Below are 12,858 nucleotides of genomic sequence, written 5' to 3'. Positions count from 1 at the left end.
CTTGTGAAGGTACTTTTGCATGTGGATATTCGTTCAAATTGACGTTTCTGTGAGGGGACAGTCACTGGAAACTTGCTGAAGTCTGAAAGCCAAGCGATATATTTAAAAATTTTTAATTTTAGATTGTCCATTGCTTGTATATAGAAATGCAGTTGATTTTTGTATATTGACCTTGTATCCAGTGTCCTTGTTAAATCACTTCCTAGTTCTAGCAGTGCTATTTTTTTTACGCTCCTTAGGCTATCTGTGAATAAAGGCACTTGTACTTCTTTCTTCATAGTCTGCATGCCTCTCACCTTTTATCCTCTCTCATTACATTGAGCAGGACAGCCAGTACCACGTTACATAAGGTAGTGGGAGTGAATATTCTTACCTTGTCTGCCACCTTAGAGAGAAAGCATTGGTTCTTCCACCATTTAGCATGATGTTAGCTCTAGGTTTTTTGTAGATGAACTTTATCACATTGAAAAAGTTCCCTTTTATTTATAGTCAGTGGAAGGATTTTTTAAATAATGAATAATTGTTGAGTTTTGTCAAGTGATCTTTATGCATCTATTGAGATGATCATATGATTTTTTTGTTTGTTTGCTGATATGGCCAATCACACTGATTATTTTTGTATTAATATTATGTTTATTATTATATCTTGAGATAAACCCAACTTGAACATGATATATTATCCTTTTTTGAAAAATATCACTGGTTTTTATTTACTAAAATTTTGTTCAGGATGTTTGTATCATGCTCATGAGAGATATTAAACTGTAATTTTCTTTTTTTTTTTTTTTTTTGCGGTACGCGGGCCTCTCACTGTTGTGGCCTCTCCCGTTGCGCAGCACAGGCTCAGTGGCCATGGCTCACGGGCCCAGCCCCTGCATTGGCAGGCGGACTCTCAACCACTGCGTCACCAGGGAAGCCCTTTTTTCTGCCTTCTTTTGATTTAAGTATCTTTTAATGATTCAATTTTATCTCTACTATTGGCTTATTAATTATAACTTTGTTTTATAATTTTAGTGATTTAGTGTTTACTGTATATATTTTTAACTTATTATAATTTACCCTTAAATAATATTATGCCATGTCACATATAGTGTTAAGAACTTTATAATAGTATTCTTCCATTACCCTATCTGTCCTTCGTGCTGTAACTGTTACCCATTTTCTTTTATATATAAAAGTAACTTATAAATTTATAAAGGTAAATTATATACAATACATTATTATCATATTTTCTTTAAATTGATATTTATCTTTTAATGTGATTTAAAAGAATGCTTTTCTATTTCCCAACAAATTTATTTTTTCCAGTGTTTCTCATTCCCTATTGAAATCCTAATTTACTAATCCATCTACTAACATTTTCTTTTCCTAAAGAACTTAAAAAACAACGACTTTTATTGTAGTGCAGGTCTGCTTGCAATGAATTCTTTCACCAAAAACACACCCAGGTTGGGTGGGGTGGTGGTGGTGAAACGCTCCAGCAGGTGTGTTTTGTAACAGCTTCCTAGGTAATGCTGATCAATCTCTTCTTGTGAGAACTTGTTACGGCCTGGAAGATGGTATGGATTCCCATATCATTTTGGTGGGTATTGCCCAGGCTTTTTCTCTGTGCATTTAAATACATATAGAAACATAATGTAAAAATATAACATATGATCTAATACCTATTATTCTGCAACTTGAGTTTTTTTACTATTTTTATGTGACCACATATATATTCACTTCCTGCTCTTCTACTGCTGCGTGGTGTTGTCAAAATTAAGTATACCATAGTTTATTTTCTTGTCAACATACATGCAGATTGTTTCACTTTTTGGTTACAAAGCTGTAGTGGACCTTCTCATTTTTCGTGCACAGGCGCAAGTATTTCTCTCAGGTAGGTACCAGAAAGGGAGACTGCTGGATCAATGGCTATGCACACTGTACATTTTAACTAAGAAACTGCCCTCAGAAAAGGTGGTACTAATTTATGTTATCATTAATAGCACGAGTTTCTCCACACCCTTGCCAACACTTGATATTATAAACCCTTAAAAATTTTGCTAATTTTTTTGAAGAAAAAATATATATCTTATTTTAGCTTGCACTTCCCTAGTTACTGGATTCCAGAATTTTTTCAGTCATTTGCATTTCCCACTGTCTCAATTGTCTTTTCCTATCTTCTCCCCCCTTTTCTATACAGGTGTCTTTTTCTCTGTGGTTTAAGGTGTTATCTATGTATTTTGGTTATTAGCCTTTTGTTATATAGGTTCTAAGTTTTTCTGCCAGCTCATCATTTGTGCTTTATTGACCAGAATTGTCAACTTTGATAACAGTCAAATGTTTTTCTTTATGACTCTTGGATTGTTCTTTGAAGTCCTTTCCTATCCCACGTTCCCCTATATTTAAAAAATTCTTACAGCTCTTTTTAAAAAAATAGCTCTTTAAACTGTGTGGATATTAATTTTGTAAATGGTGTGAGGTAGACATCTAACCTAATTTGTTTTTCAAACTAATAACTAATTGATCAAGCACTGTTTATTAATCTTTACCCCACTGACTTGAAACGCCGCCTTTCTCGTTTATGGGATGCTCATACACACATAGAACTCTAAATACACATGTTTCCGTATTCTCTCCATTATCTATGCTTATCTCAATACCATACAGATTTAATCCTATGGTTTTCCAATTTGCTTTGGTATAGGGCAAGTCTCATCCCCCTTTATTTCATTTATAATTAAAAAAGGTTTAAAAATCTATTCTTCATTGTTTAACTGTCTGATTCTCCCTTCTTCCTTGAGTTGCAAATAACAAGGAGGTAAAATAAGAAGTATCATAGACAAGACAAAAGAGCATGAGAAATGAGGGAAAAGAGACAAAAAAGGAGGAATTCTCTTAAGATGGTATTTTTTTTCTCTACACTTCAAGGTGCTACCCTATACATTATGCCACATACAAAATAAAATAGATTTTGTGTATTCATCCACTGTCTAAATCAAAGGTATCTCTGGCTTTCATTGCTGGCCAGTTACCAATGGCAGGGACCATGTAAACATAAAATGTGAATGGATGGGAACTAGAAAGAAATATGAATCAACGTGATAAAATGAATAAGGACTAAAGTGAATTAAGAACATGGTGAGAGAGAATAAAATACTTGTATTCTTAGTATGGACGTACCCACCAGGAAGTCAAATCTCTGAGCTTAGTGCATCCATGGTGTCCTGGGTTCTTTCTCCTACCTCTTGATGTCTTATATGGGTTACAGAGAGGTCAATTCTTTACTTGAAAATTGAAGTGACAGAGAAAGGAAAAGAACTATTAGGGGATATAAATATAAACTATTAGGGATATAATAGTAATGAGTAATAGAAAATACCATGCTAACTGAAAGTGGGTAAGTGTTGAAAAGGGAGCTGAACAAATAAGTGTCCACAGTAAAATATTCACATACACAGTTTAAGCTTTAAATCTAACGTTGTACCTGTTTTCCTGGTGAAGCTAACATAACCCAAGTAGGAAAAGCTGTCACATGGGCAAGCCTAGTGTTAAGTCAACAGTTAATTCAATTATTTACAATGAATTTAGTTGTTCCCTGCTGAAATAACATGTCAATAGAGCATGGTGGTTGTCATGGGACTTGTGTCCAATGCAGTGTGGCCAAAGGTTCATGGCCCAGTAAGCAGGGCCAGGTAGTAATAAAGGCTTTTAATGACCATTCACACAGAAATATCCTCATTTTTTTTTATGGTGCCAAAACACGACCATTGTGATTTACTGATCTCCCTTTAACTCATCAATTTATAATTAGTTGTCTCATGTTTTAAAGTAGACTGCTTTTCCTAGTAAAGCAACAATTGTGCAAGTTCTAAGAAGCTGCCTCAAGAAGTACCATACAAATGTATTTTAAAGTCATTTCTCCCCTTGCTTTGCACCGAGTTTACGGTTGAGACAAACCACTTAATACATATACCATAATGATATTTGCCGTTACCATAGCAAACGAGTGAAGGGGATATTCTTTAAAACAATGGAACTCTAATATTTGAAGACTCTAGTGGCCCCTACTAAACTCGCATTTTAAAATGTTCATAATCTTCCACCTTCATAAAACCTGACAACCATCGGTTTTAAAGCAAACTGTTTTTGTATACCTCAAAGGGTAGCTTTTGATAAACAAAAAATTGAGAAGTAGTGTTAACTATTCTACGTATCAGATGAATTGCTATGAATTGCAGAGACAAACTTCTCCAAGTGGAGCTCATGCAGCCCGTTTGGGCATTTGCTAGGAAACTAAGCGCTAAAGAATCTTACGTCCGCCTGCTTCCAACCGCTGTCCTCCCTGTGCGGCCGCACGGGCCGTGCGCTCCCGAGCGGGTGCCCAGCGGGCTCGGGGGCCCGAGACTGAGCGGAGCGCGCGCGCTCGGCGCGGTTGCGCACGTTTCAGCACTTCCCGCTCCTATCGTTGGGCTAGACTTTCAACCGCCATCTGGGTTTGGCTTCCTCCTCCGTCGGGCGCCCCCTGGTGCTCATCACCTGCACCATCTTGAGTGGCTGCGAGGAGCAAAGGTCCCGGGAGCCCAAGGATGCTTTCGAGAAAGCCGCACGTCCAAAGCCGTGGTGTCAATCACACGGGTACATGCAGGCACCTCTAGAGGAAGCTGGATGCTGTTTTACTAAGCACCAAGCAAACAGGCGGACATTAAGTTTCATCCGAGTCAACTCGGCCCTCAAGTTTGTGGTAAAAGACGCAAAGATACGTTAGACCCCGTCTCTTCTTGAATCCGCCCCCTCCCGCGCGTGCTGCGCGCTTTTTCCGGGCGGAGTTCGCTGTGACCCTTGACTGCAGTGGGGCGGCCCGTTTCTTGAGAGCCAGAATATCTGTCCTGGGCTGGAGCCGAGGATGCGGCCTTAAGTGCCATGGAAGGGAGGTTCCCTAACCTATCCAATCAATGTTATGCACAAAGTCTGTCGCCCCAGGAAAGGGGTCCAGCTCCCCCGGCTCTCTGCCCACGCCCCGGCACCAACGCCGCTCCACATTAAACAGGAACAGCAGCTCTTTTTCCATCCATGGCAACCCCAAGAGCTCGCTCTCGCCGTGGCACAGCATGGTGGGAGCCTCTCCCCTTGTCCTGCCTCCCTCTCCTTTTCTTCTCCCTTCCTTCCTAACACAATTAATGCCTAAGTCATGATTTTCCTAGCTAGCGCCCACTGAAGGATGGGGCTTAGCGACTCACGGTGACGCTCCCATCCGCCTTCCAGAAGGGGAGGTTTCAGAGAGAACTACAGCTCCCGTCAGGCATCAGCCTAAGCCATCGCAGGGCATCACGGGAGTTGTAGGCGCCTTCCTCCTCTGTCCCATTCATTCCTCAAGAAGCCAACTACAAGTCCCAGTGGGTCTCGGGGCGGGCACGCCTGCGCGAGAGCCCCGCGAGCGGGGTGGGGGGTGGGGTGCCCCGTGCAGCGGGGGGCGGGGCTCGAGCGGGCTGTGTGGAGGCTTCAGACTCCCGGCGCCATTTAGCGCCGAGTTTCGCCCGCGGACGCCGCGTTTCTGTCGCGGCGTCTCTGCACCGGTCTTCGTGACAGAAGGTGCCCAACCGGGTGACTGCCCTTCTTCTCCCGGCCCTCCTCGGCCCGGAGGAGCAGCAGGCTCGGGCCCTCCCACGCCAGCCCTCCCTCCGTCAGCCCCCGGCCCCGGCCCAGAGAGGACGGGGTCCGCCCGGCCCGGGGCGGGCGGCGAGGCCCGGGGCCGGGGGCCGCTCCTCCGCGTCGCGCGTCGGTCCCTCGCGTCGGGCGATGGGCGGCCTGTGAGGCCGTCCAGCAGGGCGGGGAGGAGGAGCGGCCACCCGCCTGGCCGCGAGCCCCGGTGCGGCCTCCCCTGCTTCCGCGCCGAGCAGCCGCCGCTCGGGGGTCCGCGCGCGCCGCCGCCTCAGGGCCCAGCCCGCCCCGTGCCGCGGCGGCGGCGGCGGCGGGCAGCCGGGCCGCCTCCGTCTGGACTCGGTGCGGGCCGCCGCGCCGCCCCCATGACCGCGCGCCCCCGCCGCTCCAGCCCGCCCGGCAGCCGCTTGCCGCACGATGGCTGCGGGCCGTGAGGCGCCAGCCCCCGTGCCTCCGCCCCGCCGCCGCCCCCGACCAGCGCGCCTCGAGAGCCGCAGCGGCCGCCGCAACCGGGCCCGCGGCCCCGCCTCCTGCTCGGGCCGCCGAGTCAGTGCTGAGTGAGGGGCCGTCGGCCCGCAGCCTCGCCGCCCCGGGCCGGCCCACTTCTTCTGCGAATTCGAGCCGCCCGTCTCGCTCCCGCTCCCACCATGTCTGGCGGCGCCGCCGACCAGCAGAGCAGCGCGCCGGGCTCCCTGTTCCTCTCGCCGCCGGCGCCTCCCCCCAAGAATGGCTCCAGTTCGGACTCCTCGGTGGGAGAGAAACTGGGCGCCGCGGCGGCCGACGCCGGAGCCGGCAGGACGGAGGAGTACCGGCGTCGCCGCCACACCATGGACAAGGACAGCCGGGGGGCGGCCGCGACCACCACCACCGAGCACCGCTTCTTCCGCCGCAGCGTTATCTGCGACTCCAACGCCACGGCGCTGGAGCTGCCCGGCCTCCCGCTCCCGCTGCCCCAGACGAGCGCGGCCGCGGTGGTCCCGCAACGGAGCCCCCCGGAGCCCCAGCGCGAGGAGACCCTGACCCCCGCTGCCGGCCATGTGGCCCAGCAGCCGCCCGCCGCCGCCGCCCCCGGGGAGCCGGTCGCCGCGGGCCCAGCCGCCGCCTCGGCCGCGGGCAGCGCCGGCAGAGACCGCCAGGTTGCCCAGCCCGGCCACGCGGGGAGCAAAGAGGAGCCCCCGTCGTCGAGAAGTGGCAGCGGCGGCGGCAGCGCCAAGGAACCCCAGGAGGAACGGAGCCGCCAGCAGGATGACATCGAAGAGCTGGAGACCAAGGCCGTGGGAATGTCCAATGATGGTCGCTTTCTCAAGTTTGACATCGAGATCGGCAGGGGCTCCTTTAAGACGGTCTACAAAGGTCTGGACACCGAAACCACCGTGGAGGTCGCCTGGTGTGAACTGCAGGTATGCCCCGCCTACTTCTTTATTTCTCGGTGGTTTGGATCCCCGATTTGGCTCGGTTCGGCCAGTTTGCCGAGTTCGCCCTTTGCATGTCTTTCTCTGATTGTTTGCTCCGAAATGGGGGGAGCCCAGCTTTTGGAAGAGAAGCCAGAATTTGGGGCATGCACCTAGGTGTTTGGGTAGGATAGGAGTTAGTATTGGTAGCCAAAGAGATGTGCTCCTAGGGAGGAGTGATTAAAGTCATCCTGATACAAACGCATTGCCTATTCGTCATTGTTTTACTCGTCTGGCAGGAAACGGAATTAGTGGGGAAGTTTTTGAGTTAGGAAAGTACAGTCTTCTTGCCTTGTGCTCCTCAGGGGGTCTGCAGTGATGAGCTGCTGGTGTGTTAGATGCGTGTTTCCGTTCCTGAGATCAGGCTGTCCTTTTAGATTAAGAACGACCTTGTTCCTGACTGACTTCCTTTGGATATATCTTAGTTGGTGATCACACAGGCATTTAATAAACTATAAGAAAGGCTTCCTTCTCTGGATAAATAATTTGGGACTAGAAAGTTACAGTAAGTGGTTGATACAGTTTCACCTAATGGTGCATAAACCTTGTGATAGCTAGCAGCGATCTGACGTTGTTAATTAAAACTAGTATGTCTTCAGCCCATTCACTATACCGTGGGTAGTACAGGAGCTTATGTAAAATTGTATATGTGCTTTGAGAGTCGTAATGTCATTATCGTTGTTTTAACTTTGTTGTAAAAAGTTTTTAAGCCAGACTTTCCCAGGAGTACAAAGGAGTCACAAAGCTTCCTTTTTCACCTCTCTGGGAGGTTTTCATGGTGTAAATGAAATGGTTTTCATGGTGTGTCATCCTGGTTGACAAGGACATTCTAGGTTTAAGTAGCTGGGTTTGGGCTGCTTGTTGCTTGACCTGTAGCAGCTTGATTGAATGTTGTCCTCACCTGCAAGTGAACATACATAGATTATGGGAAGAAGCAGAGTTAAACTGAATGAAAAAGCCACTTACATTATACATGAAAAATGCCAGTATCCATATTCTTCTTGCCAAGAAAATGGACCAAGCTGAATTAGGGTATGAAAGTACCTGAGTGATCTAGTAATTTATCTATTATCCATGAACTAATATGTTAACACTTAACCCTTTGAATGTCACCTTCCAAATGACCAAGGCCATATCAAGTGTGAAGGGAAATTAACATGTGGAAGGAAGTAAACTTCAAAACTGACAGGTTTTTTTGGAATGTAATTTCTTAAGTTTTATAGTTAGTGATATAGAACTTCTAAGGCACTGTGAAATAAAACCTACTCAATTTTATAGTGTTTTAGAGTTGGGAAGGTGGCAGACCTTTTTTTAAAAAAAATTGTGAAACTATAACTTTATTCTGGTTGGTCAGTCATACTCAAAAGCTTATGTGTGATTTCTTTTGGTTTACAGGCGGACACCTGTTTCTTTTTTGTACCTCAGGTGCTTATTGCTACTGATCCTGGATTTTATTCTTCTGTAGTTTCATGTTTGAATAGGTGCTTTTTAACAGTTTTTTTTTTTCCCTTAATTAGTTACCTTACTCTCTTAAGACTAGACCCAAGTAAATGTTGAGCACCTTATGGATGCAATGTGTGTGTTTTCCTTTTTTGTCACTTGGAATTTTCTGATAGTTTATTATCCTGAAACTAATGATACAGTGGGGAAGAAAACCTCAATTTGTCTAATGTCAGAATAAGAATTTTGTCTAAGCTTCTCAGTTTTTCCTAGAACTGATGACTTTTTAGATTTTTGTTCTCTACCTAGGCATGGTCATGGTTAAACAAAAGAATATCTGCTATCCTTACATATAATAATGTCGCCATATTATTTTTACGTTAGTTCAGGGTTTGGCTGGAGAACCAAATGAATCCTAGTTCATTTGTTTGGTACCCTGGTTTGGAACCTTCCATATATGTCATTTGACCCTACTTCTACAATTTTTCATTTTGGTTTTTAAAATGTGATTATCTTAGCCCCAGGATCCTTTATAGCAGTAGTTGGACAGTGTTTATGATTTTTTGGCCAGAACTTTTGCCTAATAACCTATTCAGTAGGTTAATGTTTGGGTTTTTGTCTTTGGATCTAAACTGAAGGACAAGCCAAGGGATTACTAAATCACTGGGAAAAAAGGAAAGCTTTTTTTCACTAAATGTATATTTATTAATATGCATATTTTTCTGTAGGAGGACTGGAGAAATATTGTGTTCAGTTGTCGAGTTAAAAATCTTGTGTATTAAAACTGGAAGAGATCTTAGGTTATTCTGCCCAGCTGCTTATTTGATAAATAAAGAACCTGAAGTCATAGAGCAGGTAAATGACTTGCTTGGGTTGATAAAGAACGGAAATTAAACTGGTTGGGGTTCTAATAATTTGAGAAATGTTAAAGCATTTGTAATACAGTAGATGGTTAATTAGTAAATCTCAAATGAAGCTGTTCTGTTTTGACGTGGAAGTTACTGTCAGATTTTTGGAGAAATCCTATCCTGTAACCATGGCAAATTCCAGACTTCTGATTTGGGTGTTGATTTTATCACTTCAAATGGAGAAATAAATAGGCTTTTTGGGGTGGAGAACGGGTGAGTGTGGTATACAAGTCAAATTTGTTTCCATCAAGCTTATTTTTAGAGTCACAATATGCATAGTTACTTAGTAAAACAAATATTGACTCTTAATAAATAATATGTAGGTAATACTTTGATACCACAGGATTTTAAGAGATAACAGATCTTTTAAGATGAAAATTTCTTTACCTGGTTTTATTAGGTAGGCTGTGCTTTAATTTTACTTCTCTGTTGGCTTGGTCAGAAAATGTTATTGCTGGACTTTGCAGAATTTACGTTGCTTTTTTAGGAAGGATTCTTCTTTGCTTTTTGTTTTAAAGAAACATAGCATAGTTTGCTTGAAGAAAACATGGAAATTCAAGAATGGTTGCTCTACTCTAAGCACTTTTCTCCCCATGCTACTTCTAAATACTGAGTTCACTTGATATATTGATGAGATTGTTTCCAGACCTACCTGAAAGGAGAGGTCAAATCATAAATTTTGATTAAGCTCCAAAATACTTATAGTCTATTTTCCTCTGGCTTTTCGCAAGTTAAGACTCATGTCTCATCATGAGTATATGATATTAATGTTTTATGAAAAGTTTGTCAGTGCTGCAGAAATTGGATGTGGTTCTGTGGTTAAGAAACCATAACATTTCTTTGCTATAGTTCTTAAAATAATTAATTGAACTGTATCTTCCCATTTGAATATTGAGGATTTTTCTTACCTGTATTTTTTAAATTTGTGCCACATTTCTTGTTTTTTAGGAACCTGCAGTAACTCTTAGTTTCAGGAACTGAATTTCAGGGAATAGTCTTTGGAGTTTTTCTTGTTTGTTTTTAAATTCTCCGAGTCACTGATTTTTGGAGTATGGGCAGAATTCAGGTAACTCAAGGGTAGCTGCTGTGCAAATTAAAGAATGATTGGTGACTTGTTTGAAGTAATCCTTTGTCCCTTCTAAACAGGACCGAATAGAATTAAGGACAGGATAATTTGGGGTAGGTAAGATTTAATTTAAAATATATGTAGATTTATTGCATATATTTTAAATTATTATTATGATTTATTGAAAAAGAATTACATTTAGGTTGATTTTTTTTTTTAATGATATAGTTAGTTCTTAAGTCTTAAGAGCTTAAATGTTTTCCTTTTCTCTTATTTACCTTTAATATCACAGTTGTTTCTAGTGTAAGAACTTGGAAAGAGAGATTTTCTTTTGGGTTTTTTTTTTTTTTTTTTTTGGTTTCGCCGGCCTCTCTCTTTTTTGGCCTTTCCCATTGCGGATCACAGGCTCCAGATGCGCAGGCTCAGTGGCCATGGCTCACGGGCCCAGCCGCTCCGCGGCATGTGGGATCTTCCCGGACCGGGGCACGAACTCGTGTCCCCTGCATCAGCAGGCGGACTCTCAACCACTGTGCCACCAGGGAAGCCCTTTTGATTTGTTTTTGATGACCATTTTTTAAATATAGATTGATTGATTGATTGATTGATGGCTGCGTTGGGTTTTCATTGCTACACATTGGCTTTCTCTGGTTGCAGTGATCAGGGACTGCTCTTTGTTTTGGTGCGGTGGCTTCTCTTGTTGCAGAGCACGGGCTCTAGGCACGTGGGCTTCAGTAGTTGTGGCTCACAGGCTCAGTAGTTGTGGTTCATGGGCTCTAGAGCACCGGCTCAGTAGTTGTGGCTCATGGGCTCTAGAGCGCAGGCTCAGTAGTTGTGGCATACGGGCTTAGCTGCTCTGTGGCATGTGGGATCTTCCCAGACCAGGGCTTGAACCTGAGTCCCCTGCATTGGCAGGCAGATTCTTAACCACTGCACCACCAGGGATGCCCAAGAGATTGTTTTTGTGTAAAACAAATTGGGAATCTTTTGTTGCCTGGTGACTCAGTTCACTCTTTGACATTTGGATGCTAGTGCAAGATCCTGGTCATTTGAAAGTCACCCTAGTTATTAATCCCTGTGGAAACGTTCATCTAAAACGGGGCTCTCATTTTCAGAAGTCATCTTAAACCTGTTATTTGTGTTTTCTGGTAACTTCTAAATTTTTTAGATAAAGCTGTAAAAACAGCAAGAGTGGTTATGTTCAAATTAAAATTTCTGAAAATGTTCATATACTAGGGAAAAATTCACTATAATTAGTTATCAGGTTTTGCTGTATCAGTTCTTTATATTTACTTATTGTTAGCATCTTGCATTTTGCTTGGTCCCGTGTTTAAAATAAGTCAATCAAGTGTGCAGGAATAGGTGAGACTTAGCATGACCTGAATTTGGAGAAGGCACTATTTTTCTGCAGTATAACACAGTGATTAAGAACTTAAAATGCCTGACTTTCAATTCAGATCCTGGCTCAGCTAATGATTGTGTAACCTTGGGTAAACTTCTGTGCTAGTTTATTATCTGTAAAATGGAATGTAATAAGAGCACTTATTTTACAGAGTTGTTGTGATGATTAAATGAATTAGTATATATAAAAAACATTTAGGACAGAGCCTGGCACATAAATATTAACTGTGATGATGCAGCATCTTTTTAGGCTGTCTTTGAGGGTACTGATGAAAATTTTGATTTGTTTACATTTATGCTTGAAAAATGTAGCAGAACTCTTACTTTGGCTACCATACTTATCGGAGAAATGTTGGAGTTGAACATGGTGTCATCAGTGTTTTCAAATCCCTTAGCTTTAGCTGTCCTCTGACTAACTTTCTAATTTCATGACCTGTCACCTTCCCAAATGGCAGCCTTTCTGAATTACTAGTTTCCCGAATTTACTAGGATCTTTCCTCTTGGGATCATTCTTATACTTTTCTTCACATTGATTAAAAATCATGTACATTCTTTGTCTACTCCACTAATCTTTGGGGTTTTTGAAGATATAAGTATCGATAGATGCTCAATATACTTTGATAAATATTAAGTTTTTTCTGTTGTTAGAAATAGTTGTAGATCTCGGGGTTGTTTCATCCATATTCCTTGCCTTTCATTGATCCACAGCAGATTTTCTAATCTTGTATTTGGAGATTGACTCTGGTATAATACAACACTGTATAACGGAAACCGACTCAAAGGCAGAAAACTTTGTTACCCAATTACCTGACCCTGAGTAAGGAACTTAATCTGTAACACTGATTTATTAGTAACATGTCTTACTGACTTCACAGGATTGTTGAGAAGCAACTGAAATACTATGTGAAGGTACTTTGAAAAATGTAAACGATGATTCTTTTAAAAAAATCCATTT

At 43.1% G+C, this 12,858-nt stretch overlaps 1 protein-coding gene across 19 annotated transcripts in view; it reads left to right on the top strand.

Annotated features, from left to right (window-relative positions):
• Nucleotides 1-6,166: 6,166 nt before the first annotated feature.
• WNK1 (WNK lysine deficient protein kinase 1) overlaps nt 6,167-12,858 on the top strand; it is a 135,981-nt gene continuing 129,289 nt past the window's right edge. For all 19 annotated transcript variants that reach the window (XM_027093157.1, XM_027093156.1, XM_027093169.1 and 16 more), the window contains exon 1: nt 6,167-7,040. In XM_027093157.1, coding sequence (XP_026948958.1) covers nt 6,288-7,040 — 753 coding nt within the window. In that variant the 5' untranslated portion in view covers nt 6,167-6,287. The remainder of the gene's footprint in view (nt 7,041-12,858) is intronic.

This window comes from Aethalodelphis obliquidens, unplaced genomic scaffold (assembly GCF_003676395.1).
Source record: "Aethalodelphis obliquidens isolate GAN/ISIS:26980383/991018 unplaced genomic scaffold, ASM367639v1 scaffold83, whole genome shotgun sequence".
In the NCBI taxonomy this organism is placed as follows: domain Eukaryota; kingdom Metazoa; phylum Chordata; class Mammalia; order Artiodactyla; family Delphinidae; genus Aethalodelphis; species Aethalodelphis obliquidens.
The sequence above is the reverse complement of the archived record's forward strand: the minus strand, read 5'-3'. Positions and strand labels throughout refer to the sequence as shown.